Source organism: Theropithecus gelada, chromosome X (assembly GCF_003255815.1).
Source record: "Theropithecus gelada isolate Dixy chromosome X, Tgel_1.0, whole genome shotgun sequence".
Lineage (NCBI taxonomy): Eukaryota > Metazoa > Chordata > Mammalia > Primates > Cercopithecidae > Theropithecus > Theropithecus gelada.
Genome location: NC_037689.1, coordinates 81,458,113 through 81,485,107, shown reverse-complemented (window position 1 = coordinate 81,485,107; position 26,995 = coordinate 81,458,113). Strand labels below are relative to the sequence as shown.

General features: G+C 40.4%; 2 protein-coding genes across 10 annotated transcripts in view; both read right to left on the bottom strand.

Annotated features, from left to right (window-relative positions):
• HDAC8 (histone deacetylase 8) overlaps positions 1-7,272 on the bottom strand; it is a 239,932-nt gene extending 232,660 nt beyond the window's left edge. For 2 of the 5 annotated variants that reach the window (XM_025373005.1, XM_025373007.1), the window contains exons 1-4: positions 6,821-7,272; positions 6,226-6,278; positions 3,221-3,351; positions 2,368-2,509 (exon numbers count right to left, since the gene is read on the bottom strand). In XM_025373005.1, the coding sequence (XP_025228790.1) occupies positions 2,368-2,509; positions 3,221-3,351; positions 6,226-6,278; positions 6,821-7,045 (551 nt within the window). In that variant the 5' untranslated portion in view covers positions 7,046-7,272. Of the gene's footprint in view, positions 1-2,057; positions 2,276-2,367; positions 2,510-3,220; positions 3,352-6,225; positions 6,279-6,820 lie in introns of those variants that run through there. The other 3 variants (XM_025373006.1, XM_025373009.1, XM_025373008.1) reach the window with 2 other exon arrangements.
• A 6,015-nt stretch (positions 7,273-13,287) lies between these two features.
• The window catches only part of PHKA1 (phosphorylase kinase regulatory subunit alpha 1), a 133,481-nt gene continuing 119,773 nt past the window's right edge, over positions 13,288-26,995 (bottom strand). For all 5 annotated transcript variants that reach the window (XM_025372152.1, XM_025372153.1, XM_025372155.1 and 2 more), the window contains 3 exons: positions 18,686-18,739; positions 16,844-17,044; positions 13,288-15,619 (listed from right to left, as the gene is read on the bottom strand). In XM_025372152.1, coding sequence (XP_025227937.1) covers positions 15,446-15,619; positions 16,844-17,044; positions 18,686-18,739 — 429 coding nt within the window. In that variant the 3' untranslated portion in view covers positions 13,288-15,445. The remainder of the gene's footprint in view (positions 15,620-16,843; positions 17,045-18,685; positions 18,740-26,995) is intronic.

Below are 26,995 nucleotides of genomic sequence, written 5' to 3'. Positions count from 1 at the left end.
GACAGAGTGTACTTCCTTTGGCAGCAAAACAGTAATAAGAAGCAGAGTACCGCACTGGAAAATGACCCAGGCCCTAGTAGGCTTTCTGCAGTGAATTTAATTGCATAATAAACTGGATGTGATTCATAGAAGCAAGCCTTTTCTTTGAAGCCACACTACTTTTCTTCTCAATTTGCTAAGCCCAAGAGGACCTAGAAGTCTTTCATTCAGAGAAGCTTAATTTTCTCCTTTCATTCTGTAGCTGGGAGGGGAGAGGGTCATTTTTTTTCTCCTAGCAATCATTGTCTTTATTTTGAACTTAAAAAAAAAAAAAAAAAGGCAGGCTGGGTGCAGTGACTTTCATGTGCAGTGCCAGCACTTTGGGAGGCCAAGGTGGGAGGATCACTTGAGGCCAGGAATTTGAGACCACCCTGGGCAACACGGCAAGACCTCATCTCTACAAAAAATACAAAAATTATCCAAGTGTGGTGGCACGTGCCTGTAGTCCTAGCTACCTAGAAGGCTGAGGTGGGAAGATCCCTTGAACCCAGGAGTTCGAGACTGCAGTGAGCTATGATTGCACCACTGCACTCCATCCAGCCTTGGTGACAGAGAGAGACCCTGTCTCGAAAACACAAAACAAGAAAGAAAGAAAGAGGCCAGGTGTGGTGCATGCCTGTAATGCCAGTACCTTGGGAGGCCGAGGATAGAGGATCCCTTGAGCCTGGGAGTTCAAGATCAGCCTAGGAGTTCAAGATCGGCAACATAGGGAGACATTGTCTTTATTAAAAAAACAAACAACAACAACAACAACAAAAAAGCAAGAAAAAAGCAAGCAGGCAAACAAGCAAAAGCTAACAAAAGGCAGCTTGTCTCTGTTTTTAAGACCATGTAAGACTCATTACTAAAACATTGGTTTCCTTTGCTCTGTTGCCAAACTAGTAAATTCTAGCAGTAAACTTTTTCAAGGACTTCCTTGGCCACAAAATCTGTCAATTTGATGGAAAAAATTCTGTTATTATCTTAATCTGCATATGCTGAAGTTGTGCTGTGTTTTATTCTGAAAAACAAAGTGTGGTTTTCTCTTGACTCAAGAGCACCTAAGAGTATCAAGGTCACTGTTGATTGCATGAACAATTGATTTGTGAATGATGCATTGGCAATTACTACTACAGTAACTTCATTTCTCTCAGACAGAGGATTGATAAATTCAGAGTTTTAAAAAATCCTTATTCTTCAATGTGGATTAAGTACTACAGAAATATCAAGCAAAGTTCCAAATGCTGAAGAAGGCCCAGCAATCCTTCTCAGACAGACTACTGCAGTTTGACATGTTAACATAAAACACTAGAAGGTGGCTAGGCACGGTGGCTCACCCATGTAATCCCAGCACTTTGGGAGGCTGAGGCAGGCAGATCACCTGAGGTCAGGAGTTTAAGACCAGCCTAGCCAACATGGTGAAACCCCGTCTCTACAAAAATACACAAATTAGCTGGGCATGATGGTGGGTGCCTATAATCCCAGCTACTCAGGAGGCTGAGGCAGGAGAATCACTTGAACTGGGAAGGTGGAGGTTGTAGTAAGCCAAGATCGCGCCACTGCACTCCAGCCTGAGCAACAGGGCGAGACGCTGTCTCAAAAACAAAAAAACAAATAAACAAATGAACAATCCAAAGGACTTCTCCTCTAACTCCAAGAAGCACCTAGGAAGAGCCTTTTCACAAGCCCTTTGTCTTTGAGAGACATCTACCTCTGGGTTGCTACTTTCCTTAGAGGTGGCAGCATGAGCCCTCTTCTTGATTGTTCAGCCTTTTGTTTTAAACCTATTCGCATCAATTTTCCACCTTTTCAAAAATCTGTTTGCCACTTCTTTTAAGAACTAGCTCTAAAATTCACTTCCGCCAAGACTTCCATGATTAATTTCTTTCTACTGATAAGTCTCTTCAGCTCATACACATATTCTATTGGTACCATAGCTAATGTTGTTCTCTATTCTAATTTTGTTAATGTTTCTAGACTGTAAGTCCCTTGAAGACAGGGGAATTTCTAGAAAGCGGAAAAGGAATTTAGAGACTGTCTAGTTGTATCCTTTGTTCATTTTATTGATGAAGAAACTGAGGCCTAGGGAGGGTAATCAATCCAAGTTAGTTAGGCAAGTTAGCAGAAAAACTAGGTGTAGAGCACAGGTGTCCTGACTTTGAGCAGTGTGCTTTCCACTATATTTGGTAATCTTTTTTCTATTTCACTTGGATTTCTTCAGAATGCCTTGTAAAGTGCCACATATACACACGTCTCTCTGTAAATGTCAATACAATAAGCATAAGAGTTTATATAACTGAGAAACTGACTCAAGGAAAGAGTCAGAAAACAGAAAGGTCATTTTCTTACTTCTTTGCATGATGCCAGCCTCCAGACCAGTTAATTGCTACTTTGCACATTCCGTCAATCAGGCATTGGGCAGCTGTGATTGTAGCCCCTCCTACAGCTGCTGCATAGTCAAATATCCCTTCAGTGGCTGGGCAGTCATAACCTTAGGGCAAAAATCAGAAGAAGTGGTTAAAAGATGAACTGGAAAAAGAGGAGGAATAGGTTGAGGTGTGAAAACAACCTAACCTACTAAAAGGCCACTGTGCTAATAACAGCTCCAAGTGAGACAGAAACAACTCCAATGTTGGGGATATAATTTTTTAAAAGGTTAGAGCTAGAAAGGATAAACCTTCCTGATGAACTAGTCACAGGCTATAGAGAAACCCAGGTGATATGTCTTGTCAGTGGTCACACAGAGCCAGGCCTGGGACTCAGCTCTCTTGACCCTCCAGTTCAATGTTCCTCTGCTAAACCATGCTGTTTTTCTAGACTATCCTGCTGGTCACTTACAGTTTTAAAAAATGCAGCTGTTTAATGAGGGATGAGGTAGAAAAACTTAGCCAGAACATAAATCTGTATTCCAGTTAAAATATAAGGTCACAGGACAGCTAAATCAGCATATATACAGCCAGACCAGATCTGAGCACTGCCAATAGGGCCTAAGCAACTGAAAGGTTTTCTTTCATCTAACCCATCATGTGGTGTTGCTCAACTCATATGGTTTGCTTGTTTAGTGAGTTATATGTGGCTAAACCAAAAGATTAAGATCGACAGTTAACACATGATTTCTTAATGAAAAAATATTTAAAAATCATACAAGTTATTAAAAAATTAGGCTGTCCATCTCCCATCACTGCCTGGTAAATGACTTTACCTAGCCCATATTCTATGGAGTCCGGATGATCATCATCGCCCTCTTGGCTGACCTTCTGGAGATGCTGCAGATAAGCATCAGTGTGGAAGGTGGCCATCTCCTCCATGGAGGCCACTTTGGGCTTAACTATCCTAATAATAACAGAGAGAACAAAGAGAGGTGAGTGAGTCAGATCCAGTGTATGCCAGAAGCTAGAAACAGAAGCCAGCAGTCTGAGAAGAAAATACAAGTCTCAACTTCTTGTTCCAATAGGCTAGAGTAATAAACACATTCTGTTCTTCCACTGCACTGTGCGGTCTTTACTGCCTCACATCTACAGTAGTGACTCTATTAATAAGGGGCAAGAGGATAGATTTTCCCTTGAGTTTATAGGTAGGTAAACAAAAGTAATTATATTCAAGTTAAACAAATAATCAGGTATCAGACAGACTTTACCCTGTGAGTTACAACTTTCAGGACAAACTAATAGGCAGGGATATTTTCATTTGAACCAGTTGCTAATTGGGCTATCTAATCCTTTCAGTTATATCTTTATTTTAATAGGCAGCTATGTTATCATGCATTTTGAATTTGGAGTCAGATTTGGAGTCAGAGAATTGGGTTCTTGTTCTAACTCTGTACTTACTAGCTCTATAACCTCAGGTAAGTTGACTGTTCCAGAGTTCAGTTTTCTTATTTGTAAAATGGGGAACTGTATGGGACTTATGTGAAGATAAAAGGATAACACATACAAAAATGCTTGGTGGATAACTATCATTCTATTAACGGATAAAAAATGGGCAACTCAAAATGTAATGTTTCTAGACTTGAACCCTCCTATCTGCCTCTGAGAGCGAGGCGAGAAGGGGCAAAATGGTTGGAACTGGGCTTCACTTGGAACCTCTCAACCTACTCCTCACAAAAAATGACAAATAGAAGTGAGTGAGGGAATAAAGGGAGCTAACCCAATAAGAGGCCTTCCCACATCTAACCTCTAGCTGCCTATTCCCCATTTCCTCTTCTTGACCCCACAGCTGCCACTACTGTTCTCTAGCCCTTGCCACTTAAAGGGTGGTCTGTAGACTAGGAGCATCAGCATCCCCCAGGTGCTTGTTAGAAATGCAGAACTTCAGACTTGCCTCAGACCTGAGTCCGAATTTTATCATTTTTAAACAAGATTATTTTTAACAAGAAGATTTTTAACATGATGATTTTGAAACAAGATAACATATTTTAAGGTGATTCATATACACATTCAAGTTGAAGGAGCCCTGACCTGGGCCACAGGGAGGCAGCAGTGGTTTTAAATGTCTGCTGAATGGGAACATAGCCATGAGTTTATGATGAATTAATATGACTATACAGGCTATTACTATCACCAAGGTAGCTGGAAGAAATCCTGTGGTTTGGACTCAAAACTGAAATACATAGCCATGACCCAAGAATTCTTGCTTCTTCTTAAAGAAGACACATCTATACCATCAGAGGTGAAAAATCTACCCATTAAAAAAAAAAATTTGTACTGTCTTGGACCATATTTCCCAGTCCTAAAAGCTCCCTCTTCTAGTACCCTTCCATTTATTTGTTAAATGTTAAAAAACACTTACTGAAAGCCTCCCTATTTAACAGTAAGCAAACTGGACAGTTTTGCTTTGCTTTGATATCTTGTTCGTCATAAAATAATTTTTTGAAATGTTAAATAACTTTAATGGAAGGCATATAGTTACTATGTTAACCAAACCATATGGGTTAAAAAATGGTTTAAAATGGGTGTGGTGGCATGTGCCTGTAGTCCCAGCTACTCCGGAGGCAGAGGCAGGAGAATCGCTTGAACCTGGGAGGCAGAAGTTGCAGTGAGCCAAGATGGTGCCACAGCACTCCAGCCTGGGTGACAGAGCAAGACTCTGACCAAAAAAAAAAAAAAACAAAAGGCTTAAAAATTCCCTTAAGAAGGTACAAAATGATTTTGTTAATAATAAGAATAAAATCTGAAAGCCTATTACACTACCTTCTGGGAGATAAATGAAGCATAGCACACTAGCTGGTATGGGCGCTTAGCTATTTGGCCAGAAATTGTCATAAGTAATCCTATATGTGGCAAGGTTATATTTGCTCTTACAATGGCATCAAATACAGAAATGGCAATAAACAGCAAGTTCATGTTTTTGGAAGAAACAGCTCTCTCTTGAGTTCTGGCTCAGTCTTAGCAGTTTTCTTTGGTCTTGACCTGTCTCCAGCCTCACCCATTAAAGTTTGGTGGTGGTAGTGGGTTGTCTAAAAGTCTTAGGTTGAACTCACACCCTCAAATCTGGTTTAGAATGAAACAAAATCAAAAGAAAAATGGAACACCTCCTAGCTGAACACCTTTTTGTATCAGACTGGTTTTAATACCCAAATGTACTTAAAATCTCCACAATGCACTGAACCTACCCCTGAGATACTTAACCAAGCACTTGAGCTGTATTTCTAATGAACCTTAACTGCTTCCTGCACTTTCCACCCCCCTGTCCCAAGTTCTCTTTTCTCTCTCTCTCTTTTTTTTTTTTTTTTTTTGAGACAGAGTTTCACTCTTGTTGCCCAGGCTGGAGTGCAATGGTGTAATCTCTGCTCACTGCAACCTCCACCTCCCGGGTTCAAGCGATTCTCCTGCCTCAGCCTCCCGAGTAGCTGGGACTACAGGCGCCTGCTATCACACCCGGCTAATTTTTGTGTATTTTTAGTAGAGACGGGGTTTTGCCATGTTGGGCAGGCTGGTCTCAAACTACTGACCTCAGGCGATCCAGCCACCTAGGCCTCCCAAAATGCTGGGATTACAGGCATGAGCCATGCTCCTGGCCCCCCAAGTTTTCTTAATTCTTCAAGAGCTTTCTTGGGATTACAGGCAGATTACAAACACTGTGAATACTCTCACAGAAAGCTAAAATAATTTTTTCAAGAGACCGTTCTCTTCCTTGCTCCACTGTGAAGCAGGATATTAAGGCTAGGAACACCTAGCTTCAGGGCTACGTTCAAGAAAGACAACTTACCTCATTTGCTTATGCAGTGCATATGCTTCAATCAAAGAATGTACCATACTGGCCTAAAAACATCAGCGGGGGAAGAAAAAAAAAAAAAAAGCAGAAATAGTCTTAAAAGTTTAATTCAGCAAAATCCCCGTCAATCTCATTATCCTGAACAAAGGAACGGATTAACTTTGTTTCAACTGGCTTCCCTTCTGTTAACAGTTACAATACACTTTAGACAATACAGATACAAAGTATCAAAATCTCTAAGGTGAAAGCTACCAGGCCTTAGGTAGGTGATGGAACACTTTCCCCCTGCAGCTTGTTTTCCCACGACTTCAGTGGTCCCCTAGGAGTGGAAACTGCGTCCTCTCCCCGCCTCCGTACCCCCTCCCCCACTCCTACCTGTCCGTTGGGCGTCCCGCAGAGACATGCTGCGGTCTCAGAAACAATGTGAGAACACTTCCTTCTGATACAGCTTTAGGTATCTGATACAGCTAGTCGAAATTTCTGAAGATTTCCCCCAGCCCGGTGTCCTCTCCGCTTCCTAACGTTCTTTCGTCCACTGCCCCCACCCCCACCACAAAAGCCCATGGTCTTTCATCCCGACTTCTCTTACCCGTTTGGGGATCTTGGCCAGGGAGTCACACATACTGACATACTCGGGACTATAGATATAAACCGGGATCAGCGACTGCCCACTGTCCGCCGGTTCCTCCGGCTCCTCCATCTTCCACTTAAAACCGTTCCGCAGGCACCTTCCAGATCTGGCTTTTTTCGGACTCGGCCAGGGCTCCAGTTCCTGCTCCTCTGATCGGCCGCAGCGGTGCTCCCTGGTCAACATTCCCTCCTATTCTTGAGATCGCCGGAGACACTATCCCCACTCCCCACCCTGTTGAAGGAATAGATGGGACTTCCCAGACCAGACTCCCCTCATTTAGCGACCACAGTTCAAGAAAAAGGGTTTGGCAGATGTAAAAGTCCAAATAGCTGTCAATTAGGATCGATTGTTTTATGGCACAAATAAATAGGGTCAAAACTAACCATCCTTGTTGCCCTACGGGGCCATTTGAGATGAAGTCAGACCAGTTTCACAGCATGCTGGGAGATGTAGTTTCCAGAGGTTTGAGCAACGGAAGAGTCCGGGCTAACCACTAAAATAACCGCGATTTTGAGTTTTAGCGCTAAGACCAGAAAAAAAAAAAAAAAGGGAGGCTGAGGCAGGAGAATGGCGTGAACCCAGGAGGCGGAGCTTGCAGTGAGCCGAGATCGAGCCACTGCACTCCAGTCTGGGCAACAGTGCAAGACTCTGTCTCAAAAAAAAAAAAAAAAAAGTAGCCTCAACTCTTTATGAATTGTTTCAATCTGCAAACACATCTATTTCATCCATTTAACCATATAAACACAGATAGAATGTGGCCACCTAGAGCCCCCACCATCCAGTTACATCAGCTGCCTATCCGAAGGATAGGCTTTTTTTTTATTTTTATTTTTTGGTGGGGGCGCTATTTAATGGCACAAATGGTTTGAAAAGTTTACACAGTAAATTCTGTGATGCAATTTTGTAGTTCATTTCTTTTCATCATTAACTATCCATGTCCACATGAAAGTTGACAATCTCAATAATTTACTCTGGCAAATCTGATAGCACCTTCCCAAGAGACTGGCTGGTGCAGTGGAAATTGCTTGGTAGATTCCAATCGAGCAATGATGTCAAATGTAACTCCTTGAACATTAATGTGGTAGGAAGGTTGCAAGCAGTGGTGTTTGGCAACTGCAGCTCTTCTCCTTCTACCTCCTTTTGTTTCTGCAGCTTAGGGAAATATTTTAGATTTGGTGTGAGGGTCCAGTTTAAGACCATCTGAGGTGGTTTTAGAATTACCATCGGCATTTGGAGGTTCCTGGAGGCCGCTATGATCTGAAACAAGGTGGCCAGTGCTCAGGCCCTCAATTCTCGTGGCAACCCAAACTGACTTACTAACACCACTGGGACAACCCAATATCCTTACTATATTTAAAATCTGGCTTGCTTTTTAGACTTTAAACATTTATTGAAGATTGTGACATGCACATTGGATATATTATCTCATTTCATCCTTGCAACAGTCCTATAAAGGAGGTTGCAATACACCCATTTTACAGATGCAGTTTAGAGAGAGAAACAACTGTTCAAAATCACATACTTAACAAGCAGATAAGGCCGGGTGCGGTGGCTCAAGCCTGTAATCCCAGCACTTTGGGAGGCCGAGACGGGCGGATCACCAGGTCAGGAGATCCAGACCATCCTGGCTAACATGGTGAAACCCCGTCTCTACTAAAAAATACAAAAAACTAGCCGGGCGAGGTGGCGGGCGCCTGTAGTCCCAGCTACTTGGGAGGCTGAGGCAGGAGAATGGCGTAAACCCGGGAGGCGGAGCTTGCAGTGAGCTGAGATCCGGCCACTGCACTCCAGCCTGGGCGACAGAGCGAGACTCCGTCTCTAAAAAAAAATTTAAAAAACAAAATAACAAGCAGATAAGCAGGAATTCAAAATTAGGTCAGTCTGACACTGAAGCCATTTTACATTCCCGTTATTATATAAACTTGATTCCTCCAGGATGACTTTGTGTTATGATATAACTTTGTTCACCCTCCATTTTGTATCCCTTCAATACTTATTCTGAAAATCTTGGGGGTGTTCTGGTGATGTGCTCTGTAACCAGAATGTAAGATCTTATGTTTCTTTTATTTATATCTTCCCATAGCAACTAGTTAAAAGGTCTGCAGTTGTTCATTCATCAAACATTTATCTGATATTAAGTGTACAGTACAGTTGAGGATTCAAAGATAAATTATAATGTGATCTCTGCTCTCAGGGAATTTGCATTCTTATACAGAAGATGGGGCAAATACACAAGAAACCAAAGGCAATGCAGAGTCAGACAATGAATGTAGGGTGCTTAGACTACTTAATAAATAAGTATTAAGTACTAAATAACTGGTATTTAATAAATGGTAACTAGAATTCACCTTGGTGGCATTTGAGAGGGTCTTAGAAGGTGGGTAAGATTTTGCTTGATAGGAGCCAGGAGAAGGCATGCTGACTAGAATGAACAGCATAAACAAAAACACAAAAGAGAAAAATTATAGTCGAGTTTAGCTAAAAGGGCCAGATCATGAAGAACATTGAATACCAGGCTAAAGAGAATAGACTACATTCTGTGGGAAATGAGAAAACACATTTAGACAGAAATAGTAAGGAAAAAAGATTTCTATAGTAGCAGTGTGTAGGAAAGATTAGTCATTAAAAGGCTAGGGGCAGTTAGAGTGCCACAATGGTCCAAATAAGAAGTGATAATGATTTAAAACTAGGGTGGGGGCAATGGGAACAAAGGAGAAATAATGTACAGGATAGGTTCAACAGGACTTCTTTATTACTTGGATATTGGTGAGAGGGAGGAAGATGGAAAAGTGTTGCTGAAAACTCTTAAATGTAAACTCTGGGTAAGGAGAAGGCTAGAGGTAGCAATATAAGAAAGAGGGCAATCAGGAGGAAGAACTCATACAGTAGGACAGAATGGACATGGATTCTGATTTTAAAAGTGTTGAAAAGTTTCAGAAATTAATGGGTTAAACGATTGCAGTGACACACACACACACACACACACACACACACACACACATTTTCCATATAAAGAGGAGAAAGTTGAAGTCATAAGAGTGGCTGATATAGCCAAGGGATGTGGCTTTCTCCACTGGGATGCCTAATAGTTATATCCAACATTTTCAAAACCAAGCTCCCAATTTCCCCATCCAAGTTCTTTCCACTCCTTTTCTATCTTTCATAGCTCAGTAAAGATACCAACATCTATTCAGTTGCCTAAGTCAGAAACCTGGGAGTTATTTGGCTTTCTTCCTTTCCTTCACCTGCAGATCCAGCCCATCAGCAATTTCCATCGGTTCTACGTCAAAGACGTGCCTTAGACACATTCACTTCTCTCACTCTGTACTTCCACCACTATAGTGTGGATACTATTATCTCTCACTTGAACTTTCTGCAGTATCTACCTGGGCTTTGCTTCCATTCTTGCTGCCCTACAATCCATTATCTTTGCAGCCAGCAGAGTGAGCCTCCAAAAATAAGTAAATCAGATCATGTCACAAAACCTACCCTACATCCTGGTGAGGACCTCTGAACTAGGAAGAAGAGTGTCATTTTTGGAAATGCCTGTGTATAAGGGTTGAGAGGAGAAAAAGATGTCAGAAAGAAGACAAGGAATGGTCAAAGACCCCTTTTGGCCATTAGAAACTCACTGGTGCCCTATGGAGGCAGGGGAGAAAGCCAGATTGTGGGGGTTTAAGAAGTGAAGCAAACAGTTAAATGTAGCTTCCTCTTTGAAAAACTGTGATTGTGAAAGGAAGGAGTTAGTCTAACAGCCTGAGGGGACGTCAGAGCCCGGAAATTTTTTAAAGAGAAAACTGCACATGTTTATAGACAGGAGAAGCTAGAGGACTTGACTGAAAGGTGAGATAATGATGACTGGCAACATAAGGAGAAATGGGACTTGTCCTGGGCCTTCAGGGATAGGCAGCGGAAAGAGAGCAGGAGATAGACTGGCCAATTGACACCCTAAATTCTGGACGACATGAAAAGGTCTTGTTTCATGTGTCCTTTCTGATCTAGTAACAAACGGCTGAATGGTTCTCAACTGGAAACACTATCCAAGTACCCTATGCAATGTGGCAAGATGATTCAGCTATGGAGAAAGATAAATTGTTGCACAATGCTCTGGAATTGGCAACCTATTCCTGCAGCTAATCTCAAAGGGAGGCTAGACGCTTGCTCATGGTTAAGAAAGCACAAATCCGGCCGGGCGCGGTGGCTCAAGCCTGTAATCCCAGCACTTTGGGAGGCCGAGACGGGTGGATCACGAGGTCAGGAGATCGAGACCATCCTGGCTAACACGGTGAAACCCCGTCTCTACTAAAAAATACAAAAAACTAGCCGGGCGAGGTGGCAGGCGCCTGTAGTCCCAGCTACTCGGGAGGCTGAGGCAGGAGAATGGCGTGAACCCGGGAGGTGGAGCTTGCAGTGAGCTGAGATCCGGCCACTGCACTCCAGCCTGGGCGACAGAGCGAGACTCCGTCTCAAAAAAAAAAAAAAAAAAAAGAAAGCACAAATCCTGCCACAGTTCCCTCACCTCAATTTTCCACATTCGTAATACCCATATGGTTCTTAAATTGGGAAGATATCCCTTCTCAATGTACTGTATTTGCAGTTGGAGGACTTGAGATCAGAGGAAGTAGGTTCAATCTTGCCTTCAAAGCTTGCTAGGGTGAAGTTACTTGACTGGGCAAGTTACTTGACTCACTTTCCTCAATCATTATTGCTAAAGCTAACATTTGAACCGGTAAGTTCAGGTTGGGCTGTGCCATTTCTTTTGGTGCTTTCCCCTGCCTTTCCCCAGAAGGGGAGGCAAACAAATTACAAGGGCACCGCCCTTCAGTGAATGAGCAGTCTTCTCTGCTCATTTCACTATCTGTCCAGTGACACTTCAACTGTCTTCAACTGACCCTTGTTTTCACACCACTCCCTTAATGTCATTTTCCTTGGAGCGTGTAGTTGTTGAGAATGTGAACTCTGGAGTCAGACTGCATGGGTTCAAATTCCAGCTCTATTACTTATTAGATGATTGATTTGGGGCAATTTACTTAAACCCTCAGTGCCTCAGTTCACTTACTTGTAAGATGGAGATGGCAGTATCTATCTTACATGGCAATTGTGAAGATAAAATGGCTCATGCTAAGTGCCTATATAACAATGGCATTTGGTATGTGCTCAAATATTGGTTATTTAAGAGCCATTATGCCAAATAATTCTATATTCGGTGGTGAAGGGAGTTTCCCCCCCACTGTCATCCTTACCCCCATACCACTACTGCGCAAGTACTACCAGTGGTTTGAGAATAAGTTCTTGGTTTTTTGGCTTAGCCTTAAAAGAAATCACACATCAACTAAATATAGGGGTGACCATATCTTTCAAACTGAGACATTTTTTGAGAGTGACACAGTGTTATTGATGATTATGCCAGTAAGACAGGCATAAATGGGGGCTGTCCTGGACAAACCAACACCTGAGGTTACTCAAGTTAAAAAGGAAATGAAGACCAAATGTGGAAAATACTATCTTAATCTCTGCTGCATTAGTGCAGATACTAGGTACTTGGTAAACAGAAAAAGGAATGGCAGAGGTTTTGCCAGCTGTGGTGAAGAATGACTTTTGCCCCACCAGTTGTGTAAGATTCCCAGAATGTAGTAAAATTTCATTAACCAGGATGGAACTGTGGAGACAATGTTCATCCTTGCTGAATAAATCCTGTTATAGAAAAGGCTAACAAATAGCATAAACAAGATTCTGCCAAATATTTTTAATATTTAGAAAAACAAGTTGTTTTAAAATACCCTTCATTAGGGAAGAAGCACCATTTGTACACAATTGAAATGCTGAGTAAAAATCTGTTTTATTCATTCATCAGAAAATGTTCCCTACAGGCCAGGTGCGGTGGGTCACGAGTGTAATCCCAACACTTTGGGAGGCTGAGGCAGGTGGATCACCTGAGGTCAAGAGTTCGAGACCAGCCTGGCCAACATGGTGAAACCCCGTCTCTACTAAAAATACAAAAAAAATGAGCTGGGCGTGGTGGCACATGCCTGTGATCCCAGCTACTCGGAAGGCTGAGACAGGAGAATCGCTTGAATCCGGGAGGCAGCGGTTGCAGTGAGCCAAGATCAACCCACTGCGCTCCAGCCTGGGCGACAGAGCAAGACTCTGTCTTAAAAACAGAAAAGAAAAGAAAAGAAAATGTTCCCTATAGATGTCAATAAGCCCGCTTGAATTTAGTAAGCCTTGTTTGAGTGGGTATGTATTTGAATGATTAAACTGCATTTCTTTACATATATTATCTAATATATTATAAATGTATTATATACTATATATTAATATTATTCTACTTCAAACCAATGAATGAGCTTTGACTGTACTGTATAATTAAGCAGAGTATGTAGAATAAAGCCATGAAATAAACTCCAATCACAAAAACACATGTAAAGTTTTACACATTGGCACCAGACATGATTTAATTGGAAATTCTTATTATTTATTCTATTTTCAAAACGTAAGTGCTTTTTGAAAAAGTCTAACATGTCTTTTTAGTACCACACACTTAAAATGAACAAAATACAAGTAGAGTTTTCTTAAAAGTTGCTTTAAAAGTTAAATACCACTGTATGGGGACCATAATGACACAATTTCGTAAACTCAGAGAAATGCAGCCCTTCGAGTCAGTTCAGGCGAATGAGTGGATCTTTTGCCTGGGGCACTCCAGATATACTCCCTGAGATTGGGGTACACTTACAGCCAGTGAAAAGACAAATAGTTTCAAAACAGGTTGTAAACTTTCTTTAAAAGTGACCAGAAAATAATGTAGTCAGAAAGCTACCGTGTGTTTCCATTTGCTGAGAGAAGTGCTGAAAAGGTTGGCTGTACTCTCTTTGTTTCTACTATCTGTATTCTATCACCCTACTATATACTTACTTATTCATTGTATTCATAAGATTGTCACTGGTTCTGCAAAAATTGTTTAGAGAGTCTCTCATCCCCACCCTCACCATTCCCATTATTGGGGAAAAACCTTAGAAATCCAAGATAAAGGAGGGGGTTGAAGTAGGAAGTTATCTGAGTGCAAACAGGGAAGTTAGCAGAGTCTCTATGCACAATTCAGAAGAAGGAAAGTTAGGAGAAAGATTTGTCAAGCAAGGTTACCTACACATGGGACCAAGGAAGAAGACTAAAGCTATTCTTCCACCAACCTGTGTGTGTCAATCTGAGTCCACAGTTACACCCCCTCTCTCACATGCAACATTCTTACTCAGTCCATCAAATGTAGATACAGATTGACATACGGACACATCAAAACTGCTTACATTCATAAAAATTCCCATGTATGCTTACACACACACACATACACACACACACATGCACAAATATGTGTCTTTATAAGAAACAGACATATGCCCACAGATACCATGTATACAGGGATATGTACACTAGAATTAGGAAGTGAAGATATATATGAAAAAGTTTAAGAATAGATGGGGGGTGGGGTGTCAGGGAGTTGAGTTGGATGTGGTAGAAAGTAGGTGAGTGAGACAGAGACCAAGAGCACATGAAAAGAATGCTAAGTAGAGCAGCTATAGACTGGACTGCTGAATTTATCTTTGCTCAAGACAGAGGCTTCAAATTATTGTCTGTGTTGTGTATTGGCCCATTTTTCAAAGGCAGGGATTAGGCATATAAGGCTGTCTTCAGGGAACTAAGCCACCTCTGATTCCCTCTCTCTTCCCCTATATATAAGACATTGTCTAGGCATCTTTTCTTCTTTCCCTTCCTCTCTGGAGTTGGGCTCAGGGCTCCATTTCTCTGGGTTATTCTGCATTTTCTGCTGCAAATACATCTCTGAGTACCAACAACCTTTATAAAATGTGATTTCAAGTGTTAGTTCAGAAATTCTTAAATATGCACGCTGCACTTGCATTTTTGGATATTTCACCAAAGCGAGAGAGGCATTATATGTGCAGACACAGACAGGGCAACAGTAGAGGCAATGATTCTACACAGAAACAATTTTATCACTCAGTGTGAGGCAACCTGTAAGTAAGGAAGAAAACCATGATCCAGTACTCTCTTTTCCTAAGAAAAGGCACTTAGAATAGATAATTCTAATTTATAGAAACATAAATACTTAACAATTTAGAGTTATTCATTTGAAATAATGTCCCAAAGTATCCACCACTCATATACACAATAAAATCACAAATAAGAAAAACCAAGCTTTAGGAATAAGTTATTATTAACACTTGCTCCCCAAACAGGAGTTAGAAAACTATGTTGGTAACAGATCTAGAGAATAAAAACACATGCAAACTTTTATGGATGATGAAAGAAATAAAGCCAGTCATGACAGGCCTGGTTGAGTGTTCATTATACTCATAAGATTGTCACTGGTTCTGCAAGGTGAGCCTCCAGGTAAGTGTTCACTTCTTCTAAAGTAGTTAGTTTATCGAAGAAGTTCTCTCTTCTTGGGAAGGATGGGACAGAAAGGGGCAGGGTCAGAGTGATTAGGCAATAACACTTTAGTTCCATGCACAATCAACCGAGGCAGGGACCAACTGTCAAAAGGCTCCCAGAAGCCAGGAACTAAAGCCCTCATTGCATGGCACAGATGCTGTGGGGCAGGAACTCCTGCACGTAGGTGGCGGCTGCCTTGGAGAGGTAGGTCATGGTGCCAAACCTGCCACTGGGTGCACTGTCATACAGAAGAGTACAGATGCCAGATGCGGGATCCTTTGCCAACATGATATCATCTGCGCCGAGGGTTTTCTGTTTGGTTTGTAAGGGTAGAAGAACACAGGTGAAAGGAAAAATTACTAATCCTACTAAGTAAAGTCCTGATCAATATAATTCAGACCTCCTCCCCAACACCAATTAGTTGGGCCCTAGGCTGTTTATCCAAGAAGAAATAGGATTATGGACGAAAGGGTGAATATGAGTTTGTATACAGGCATTTTTCACTAGGTCCCCAAATCATGCAAATTATTTAAAAATTAATAATTGTTTAGAATTTTCCCCATTATGATCAATTTCTAAAAGTTAAATATAATCATTAATCTATTGAGTCATACCTATTAATAGACAAATGTCAACACAAATCACCCTAGTGGAGTTTCGGTCTGACTCCTTCTAGTACTACTAATTTCAGCTTGTATTCTTTTATGCTGCATTTGATCGTGATTTCTTTCTAAGACGACTTAATCCAAATAGACTAAGTTTTCTGAGGCTAGAGGTCTATGCCTAAAAGGGAACACATTTTTAGATACATAGACTGACAGCAATCCAGAATATTTAATATTAGAATTGTCCTGGAAAAACCTGGATACTTTTCTTTTGCATTTCCTCCCAAGGGCTAACAGAATGAAAACACCGATTACAAGTTTTGAAAATTTTCTTATTGCCAACAGTACCTGTCCTTCACTTATGTGCCCTGTGAATACAGGCAACATTTGGGACACTTTCAATAGTTTGTGTTTTTGAATGTGGATAATTTCCTGGAAGAAGATTTATTAAGAAAATAAGAAAAATGTAGAAATAAAAATTTCACTTTCTTATTTTCCTATAGGTGAGTAGCAAAAGCAAAAGCAAAGCAAAACCAAAACCAAATCTCTTTTCCTTAATAGTTCAGAAAGGATATGCCATCCAATAGTCTCTTATTAGGTCCTTAAAGCTACAAAAAGCATTGTGATCAGAAATTTGAAATATGATGCTAATGGTATGCTTCAAGGCCTTTCAGGGAAAAGCATAAAGCCTCCTGAGTTCCAGGCAACTTTACCCTCTAACACAAACCACAAAACACATGGTGAAAGACAGAGGTCTTCCTGCTGTCTACTTCTTTTGCAAACAGAGCTCAGAGCCGCTACAAACGAGGCCCAGAAAAGAAGTATGAGGAGGAGGGCACAAGAAAGTGACCACGGCTCCTCAAAGACCTCTGAATGTTATAAGGTTAGAGTAAAAACATTTCTCTGTTGAGAAAACAACAGGTTTGCCTACCTGTTCTTGAAGGAACAAGTCATTGGCAATATGCACTATCTTTTCCACAGCAATGATGCTTCCGATGCTATGAATTTCAATATCTGCCAGCATGGTAAGGACAAGGATGGCTTCAACCAACAGCTGGCGGTACTCTGGCTGAGGTACACGATTCAGGACAGACTCCACATGAACAGAGAATTTAATCTCACCTGGAGTCATCTGTGATAGAGAAAAAGAAAATCACTTCCTAAGAGTCCATCATCCAGGAGACATCAATTACCTGCTCTGAAAGGCAGTAAAAACACTGTAGCCATGAGCATCGATTCAGCCCCCTTCAAAATAACTGAATAAGTAAACTGGTTCAATCTTTTTGGAAGGCAATCTGGCAATGCATAACAAGAGCCATGAGTGTCCATGCCCTCTAACCCATAATCCTATTTCTGAGAGTTCATCCTAAGATAGTAATTCAAAAGAGGAATGAAAGCTCCATATAGAAAAGTACTTATAGTAGCTTTAGTCACAAGTGTAAAACTAGAGGTAACCTAAACATGGGAATGGCATATCATGGCATAGCAACTTCATGCGTTTTTACATGACTGTTTATTAAAATCTGATGACTGTAAATAAAGGAAAAACTTGGGTAAAACTTAAAATTGTATGTATAATACATAAAAATTGGAATTATGTAAAACATCATATACTATTAGATTAAAAAGGGCATTAAGAAATGTAAAGTTATTTGGGGGTGAAGGGCATTGAGAAGTATGTTTTGATAAACTTGTGTTGAGCATATCCTCTAGGGAGGCAATGTAGATTTGTGGTATAAAGACTTGGGTTCAAGTCTTATCTTTGTTAGTTACTAGTTATACAACCTTAGACAATTAATCTCTAAATTTGTTTCCTTATCCATAAATTAGGAATCATAATTCCTTCTTTGCCTATTTTACATAATGGTGTTTAAGACCAAATTTAAAAATGTAAAAATAATGTTTGGAGACTCTTAAAGGTACTATTCAGGTATGTATTATTAATTATATGAACATTTCACTCTTGCTTAAATGTAGAGAAAAGACAAATGGGGGACATGGCATTCTTGATTAGAGAAAAGGCCTGTAGGCAATAGTGAAGCCCTGAAGCATAGCATTAGCTTTCTGTACCTTTCCCCCAAGATCCTATCTGCAACAACCCCAGCATTTTTGAGAACTTTCTACTATTGAATCTTACTACTTCTATCATGCTAACACTAGCTCCTTTGTTGAATCTGTGTAAAAGCTAGTTTTTATAATTTTGGACAAAAAGGAAAATATAAAAGCATCTGATAATCTGTGTCTGTGGTTCATGGTAATGTTTTTCAACCATGGTTATATATCAGAATCATTCTACAGATTAAAAAAATACAGATGCTATGCTCACGTCCCATCCCTGGAGATTCTAAAACACTAAATTGGAAATTGGAACCCAGGTTACCCCAACATATAGTTGTAGCTAACAACCACTGGTTTATGTTCTAATGGTCTACAAACATCCTACTAGAGAAAGGTGGCAATGTGAAGGACGGGGCACATGAGAAGTCATGCATTGTTAGATTTCTATCCCTCTGCCTTATGTAACCCTCACAACACTCACATAAGCCAGCCTAACTTAAACAACCATTAAAAGAATTTGTCTTCATATAAAGTAATCCATAATTATTCTATAATATTATCTTTCAATTAAAAAATTCTCTTTTCTTCAAATGCATTTCATGTTCAGTTGATTTATAAAAGCATAGATCTGTCACTTTGAAAAGTAAGTGATCACTGGGATACTTTAGCCAGAAAAGTTATCAGTCACATAAATGTGCATGACAGAGACTCTTACCTCTCTAGTGGTAGAAGAAGGAAGGACAAACCCTTCCACAGAAAGTCCGTGACACTGCAAAACAGAAAATAAACCATGTCACCAAAAACCATATCATCAAGGATAGACTAACAACATGGAGGCTGTAAGGAGACACTGTATTTCTAAGTGTGCTTCATGTGGTATATGCTGAGTAATCACAGGCCAGCAAAGGGCTCTGCAGTCCAAGCGCCCTTGCCATGGGTTGTGATTCCTAAGTGCCGAGATGCAGGATTGGACTATAGGAGACCTAAGGTTCATCTTCCACTTAGGGAAATGGAATGGGTAGGAAAGTTCCATCTTTTGGGATAGACTAGTCCCAAATATTCAGAGACTATGTAGAAAGATATCATACTCGGTCCCAGGACCATCACAACCAGGCCTTTGAAAAAATTTTTAGGCCATAGGAAAAAACTCAAGACATGCATTTATTTATTTACTTATTTTTTAGTGAGCAGAAGTTTTTTATTTTTAATCCTTGTATTTTTTTTTATTATTATACTTTAAGTTCTAGGGTACATGTGCACAACACACAGGTTGGTTACATATGTATACATGTGCCATTTTGGTGTGCTGCACCCGTTAACTCGTCATTTACATTAGGTATAGCTCATAAGGCTCTCCCTCCCCGCTCTCCCCACCCCACGACAGGTCCTAGTGTGTGATGTTCCCCACCCTGTGTCTAAGTGTTCTCATTGTTCAATTCCCACCTATGAGTGAGAACATGTGGTGTTTGGTTTTCTGTCCTTGCGATAGGGTTTGGTGAGCAAAAATTTTATTTACACGTTGCATCCATAAGCAGATATATGTATTCTTGTACAATTAATTTCGAAAAATGTGTAAGAAATTACTATAATTTGTTAATAAACCAAAACACATATTAAAATCAAGGGATTTTAGGTAATTCATTTTGTGGTGTTCTCAGTACAAATGGTACACACCTGACTTGAAACATACAAAAAGTATAAACTACAGCAGTCCAAAATGCAAGTATTAATTTCATGGCACTCCAACAGCTATGAAATTTGTTTAACCCAACATGTATGCTTATCACAACATTCTATAAGAATTTTTCATCTGTGAATGTAGAGTTTGGATCACTTTTCAGAAATGGCAAGTACGCATTTTGCCATGTTATGATTAATAAAAAGGATGTTTATTAAAAACCTTGGGTCTCCATTCCAAGATGGCCAAATAGGAACAGCTCTGGTCTGCAGCTCCCAGTGTGATCAACACAGAAGATGGGTGATTTCTGCATTTCCAACTGAGGTATCTGGTTCATCTCATTGGGACTGGTTGGACATTGGGTGCAGTCCACAGAGGGAGAGCCAAAACAGGGTGGGGCATCGCCTCACCCGGGAAGCACAAGGGGTTGTGGGATTTCCCTTTCCTAGCCAAGGGAAGCCGTGACAGACTGTACCTGGAAAAATCGAGATATTCCCACCCAAATACTGTGCTTTTCCAATGGTCTTAGCAAATGGCACACCAGGAGATTATATCCCGTGCCTGGTTCGGCAGGTCTCATGCCCACCGAGCCTTGCTCACGGCTATCCCGGCAGTCTGAGATCGAACTGTAAGGCGGCAGCCTGGCTGGGGAAGGGGCGTCCACCATTGCTGAGGCGTGAGTAGGTAAACGAAGCTGCCAGAGAAGCTGGAACTGGGTGGAGCCCACCTCAGCTCAGCAAGGCCTGTTGCCTCTGTACATTCCACCTCCTGGGGCAGGGCATAGCTGAACAAAAGGCAGCAGACAGCTTCTGCAGACTTGAAAGTCCCCGTCTGACAGCTCTCAAGAGAGCGGTGGTTCTCCCAGCATGGTGTTTGAGCTCTGAGAAAGGACAGACTGCCTCCTCAAGTGGGTCCCTGACCCTCCCGGGTAGCCTAACTGGGAGACATCTCCTAGTAGGGGTTGAATGACACCTCATATAGGCAGGTGCGCCTGAGACGAAGCTTCCAGAGGAAGGATCAGGCAGCAGTATTTGCTGCTCTGCAGCCTCTGCTGGTGATAACCAGCCAAACAGGGTCTGGAGTGGACCTCCTGCAAACTCCAACAGACCTGCAGCTGAGGGACCTGACTGTTAGAAGGAAAACTAACAAACAGAAAGGAATAGCATCAACATCAACAGAAAGGACATCCACAACAAAACTCCATCTGTAGGTCACCAACATCAAAGACCAAAAGGTAGATAAAACCACAAAGATGGGGAGAAACCAGAGCAGAAAAGCTGAAAATTCTAAAAACCAGAGCGCTTCTTCTCCTCCAAAGATTGCAGCTCCTCGCCAGCAACAGAACAAAGATGGATGGAGAATGACTCTGAAGAGCTGACAGAAGTAGGCTTCAGTACCTGAAAGTGACAGGGAGAATGGAACCAAGTTGGAAAACACTCTTAAGGATATTATCCAGGAGAACTTCCCCAACCTAGCAAGGCAGGCCAACATTCAAATTCAGGAAATACAGAGAACACCAGAAAGATACTTCTCAAAAAGAGCAACACCAAGACACATAATTGTCAGATTCACCAAGGTTGAAACGAAGGAAAAAATGTTAAGGGCAGCCAGAGAGAAAGGTTGGGTTACCCACAAAGGGAAGCCCACCAGACTAACAGCGGATGTCTCAGCAGAAACTCTACTAGTGAGAAGAGAGTGGGGGCCAATATTCAACATTCTTAAAGAAAATAAATTTCAACCCAGAATTTCATATCCAGCCAAACTAAGCTTCATAAGTGAAGGAGAAATAAAATCCTTTACAGACAAACAAATGCGGACAGATTTTGTCACCACCAGGCCTGCCTTACAAGAGCTCCTGAAGGAAGCAATAAACATGGAAAGGAACAACCAGTACCAGTCACTGCAAAAATATGCCAAATTGTAAAGACTATCAATGCTAGGAAGAAACGGCATCAACTAACAAGCAAAATAGCTAGCTAACATCATGACAGGATCAAATTCACACATAACAATATTAACCTTAATGTAAATGGGCTAAATGCTCCAATTAAAAGACACAGACTGGCAAATGGGATAAAGAGTCAAGACCCATCAGTGTGCTGTATTCAGGAGACCCATCTCACATGCAGGGACACACATAGGCTCAAAATAAAGGGATGGAAAAAGATCTGTCAAGCAAACGGAAAGCAAAAAAAAAGCAGGGGTTGCAATCCTAGTCTCTGATAAAACAGACTTTAAACCACCAAAGATCAAAAGAGACAAAGAAGGCCATTGCATAATGGTAAAGGGATCAATTCAACAAGAAGAGCTAACTATCCTTAATATATATGCACCCAATACAGGAGCACCCAGATTCATAAAGCAAGTCCTTAGAGACCTACAAAGAGACTCAGACTCCCACACAATAATGGGAGACTTTAACATCCCACTGTCAATATTAGACACATCAATGAGACAGAAGGTTAACAAGGATATCCAGGACTTAAACTCAGCTCTGCACCAAGCAGACCTAATAGACATCTACAGAACTCTCCACCCTAAACCAACAGAATATACATTCTTCTCAGCACCACATCGCACTTATTCCAAAACTGACCACATAGTTGGAAGTAAAGCACTTCTCAGCAAATGTAAAAGAACAGAAATCACAACAAACTCTCTCTCAGAACACAGTGCAATCAAATTAGAACTCAGGATTAAGAAACTCACTCAAAATGGCACAAATACATGGAAACTGAACAACCTGCTCCTGAATGACTACTAGGTAAATAACAAAATAAAGGCAGAAAGAAAGATGCTGTTTGGAACCAATGGGAACAAAGACACAAAGTACCAGAATCTCTGGGACACAATTAAAGCAGTGTGTAGAGGGAAATTTATAGCACTAAATGCCCACAAGAGAAAGCAGGAAAGATGTAAAATCAACACTGAAACATCACAATTAAAAGAACTAGAGAAGCAAGAGCAAACACATTCAAAAGCTAGCAGAAGACAAGAAATAACTAAGATCAGAGCAGAACTGAAGGAGATAGAGACACAAAAAACCCTCCAAAAAATCAATGAATCCAGGAGTTGGTTTTTTGAAAAGATCAACAAAATTGACAGACCACTAGCAAGACTAATAAAGAAGAAAAGAGAGAAGAATCAAATAGACACAATAAAAAATGATAAAGGAGATATCACCACCAATCCCACAGAAATACAAAATACCATCAGAGAATACTACGAACATCTCTGTGCAAATAAACTAGAAAATCTAGAAGAAATGGATAAATTCCTGGACATATACACCCTCCCAAGACGAAACCAGGAAGAAATTGAATCTCTGAATAGACCAATAACAGGCTCCGAAATTGAGGCAATAATTAATAGCCTGCCAACCAAAAAAAAGTCCAGGACCAGATGGATTCACAGCCAAATTCTACCAGAGGTATAAAGAGGAGCTGGTACCATTCCTTCTGAAACCATTCCAATCAATAGAAAAAGAGGGAATCCTCCCTAACTCATTTTATGAGGCCAACATCCTCCTGATACCAAAGCCTGGCAGAGACACAACAAAAAAAAAGAATTTTAGACCAATATCCCTGATGAACATCGATGCAAAAATCCTCAATAAAATACTGGCAAACCGAATCCAACAGCACATCGAAAAGTTTATCCACCATGATCAAGTGGGCTTCAACCCTGGGATGCAAGGCTGGTTCAACGTACACAAATCAATAAATGTAATTCAGCATATAAACAGAACCAAAGACAAAAACCACATGATTATCTCAATAGATGCAGAAAAGGCCTTTCACAAAATTCAACAGCCCTTCATGCTAAAAACTCTCAATAAATTCGGTATTGATGGAACGTATCTCAAAATAATAGGAGCTATTTTTGAGAAACCCACAGCCAATATCATACTGAATGGGCAAAAACTGGAAAAATTCCCTTTGAAAACTGGCACAAGACTGGGATGCCCTCTCTCACCACTCCTATTCAACATAGTGTTGGAAGTTCTGGCTAGGGCAATCAGGCAAGAGAAAGAAATCAAGGGTATTCAGTTAGGAAAAGAAGAAGTCAAATTGTCTCTGTTTGCAGATGACATGATTGTATATTTAGAAAACCCCATTGTCTCAGCCCAAAATCCCCTTAAGCTGATAAGCAACTTCAGCAAAATCTCAGGATACAAAATCAATGTGCAAAAATCACGAGCATTCCTATACACTAATAATAGACAAACAGAGATCCAAATCATGAGTGAACTCCCATTCTTGATTGCTACAAAGAGAATAAAATACCTAGGAATACAACATAAAAGGGATGTGAAGGACCCTTTCAAGGAGAACTACAAACCACTGCTCAGTGAAATAAAAGAGGACACAAACAAATGGAAGAACATTCCCTGCTCATGGATAGGAAGAATCAATATCATGAAAATGGCCATAGTGCTCAAGATAATTTATAGATTCAATATCATCCCCATCAAGCTACCAATGACTTTCTTCAAAGAACTGGAAAAAAACTGCTTTGAAGTTCGTATGGAACCAAAAAAGAGCCCGCATTGCCAAGTCAATCCTAAGAAAAAGAACAAAGCTGGAGGCATCATGCTACCTGACTTCAAACTATACTATAAGGCTACAGTAACCAAAACAGCATGGTACTGGTACCAAAACAGAGATATAGACCTATGGAACAGAACAGAGGTCTCAGAAATAACACCACACACCTACAAGCATCTGATCTTTGACAAATCTGACAAAAACAAGAAATGGGGGAAGGATTCCCTATTTAATAAATGGTGCTGAGAAAACTGTCTAGCCATATGTAGAAAGCTGAAACTGGATCCCTTCCTTACATCTTATACAAAAATTCATTCAAGATGGATTAAAGACTTAAATGTTAGACCTAAAACCATAAAAACTCTACAAGAAAACCTAGGCAATACCATTCAGGACATAGGCATGGGCAAGGACTTCATGACTAAAACACCAAAAGCAATGGCAACAAAAGCCAAAATTGACAAATGAGATCTAATTAAACTAAAGAGCTTCTGCACAGCAAAAGAAACTACCATCAGAGTGAACAGGTAACCTACAGAATGGGAGAAAATTTTTGCAATCTACCCATCTGACAAAGGGCTAATATCCAGAATCTACAAAGAACTTAAACAAATTTACAAGAAAAAAAAAATCAAAAAGTGGGCAAAGGATATGAATAGACACTTCTCAAAAGAAGACATTTATGCAGCCAACAGACACATGAAAAAAATGCTCATCATCACTGGTCATCAGAGAAATGCAAATCAAAGCCCCAATGAGATACCATCTCACACCAGTTAGAATGGCGATCATTAAAAAGTCAGGAAACAATTGGTGCTGGAGAGGATGTGGAGAAACAGGAACGCTTTTACACTGTTGGTGGGACAGTAAACTAGTTCAACCATTGTGGAAGACAGTGTGGCGATTCCTTAAGAATCTAGAACTAGAAATACCATTTGACCCAGCAATGCCATTACTGGGTATATACCCAAAGTATTATAAATCATGCTACTATAAAGACACATGCACACGTGTGTTTATTGTGGCACTATCCACAATAGCAAAGACTTGGAACCAACCCAAATGTCCATCAATGATAGACTGGTTTAAGAAAATGTGGCACATATACACCATGAAATAGTATGCAGCCATAAAAAAGGATGAGTTCATGTCCTTTGCAGGGACATGGATGAAGCTGGAAACCATCATTCTCAGCAAACTATCACAAGGACAGAAAACCAAACACGACATGTTCTCACTCATAGGTGGGAACTGAACAATGAGAACACTTGGTCACAGGGTAGGGAACATCACACACCAGGGCCTGTCATGGGGTGGGGGTCGGAGGGAGGGATAGCATTGGGAGAAATACCTAATGTAAATGATGGGTTGATGGGTGCAGTGGGCCAGCATAGCACATGTATACCTATGTAACGAGCCTGCACATTGTGCTCGTGTACCCTAGAACTTAAAGTATAGTAATAATAAAAAAATTTTTAAAAAAACCTTTACAGAATTTAAAGAGTATTCACACAAATCAAATTTGTCGTTCCTAGCATACCAATACTTTTAGAATTTTAAAGTCATTTATAGAACTGGCTGTTGTTCCTTATTACAGTATTCAACAAAACTATCTGTCACTGGGTATAACTCTAAGTATCTTTATAACAATGCTTTCAGAAATGCCAATTTTAATTACTGTACATTGCATGTTCTATATGAGAGATATTGGTTTATGAATGATTCAAAATAATATATTTTCATTTAAATTTTAAGTGCTTTTCTCTGAATATGAAGTCTTAATATGAAAATGAAATCAAGACATGCATTTATCAGACATGTATCATTACTACATTTTCTAGTTAAGCATCCCATCCCCCCATAAATACTCTTAGCCTGCTCTTGTTTTTCCATAGTACTTATTGTCTTTTAACATTCTAGATACTTTGCTTATTTACAGTTTATTATTTATAATTTGTTTCTTCCTAGTAGAATATAAGTTCAAGGAGAATGAAGATTATTATCTGTTTTGTTCTTTGCTGTATGAGCACATAGAACATTGCCATAATCCATGCATAACTGAAGAGATAAAATTATATTTATCACCATTGTGCTATAGAAGTTAGCTGCAAAAAAAGCAAGTTCTCAGTACTCTTCAAAAGGAAGATTACCAGAGCCCATAGTCTGAGGAATCAACTTTTACCTTTCCAAAAGATCACCTGATTCTGTCCTTGGAAGAATATCAGTGCCCAGAGGGGAAAAAACATAACTCAAGGGTTTGAAGTCCTGGATGAAGTGAACTTCAGGTCCTTATTAAAGCCAATGATGTAGAAAGTGGCACCTAAGACACTATGAATGAGACCTATGCATGAGCACAATAGTCTACTTGGCCCTCTAAAACTGTCAACACCGTAATAGTGTGACATGCCCTTAAATTTCTTTGGCCAAATAGGCCTTCAAAAAAAAAAAAAGATGTTGGTCACATCAAAGAGTCTCTGAACTATTACCATCATTATGACTTTGCATTTATTTAGTAATTTTCATCCAAGAAAAAATATAGGTAAGAGCTCCTAACACAAACTCCCCAAGTACTGCATTTGTTTTACTCTACTGATACTTGGTTATGAATAGCACGTTGCTACAAATAACATTTACAACCCTCCACAGCTACACAGAAAGTTAGCTCTTTAGTACCAAATTCATTTGATTAGCAGCAAATGTATCACAATGTCCAACTGTGGCCAAAAGCAGAGAAGTGATGATTTTAAAAATCCAATTTAGAAACAAGACTATGGCAACAATAATAGAAAGAGATTAAATT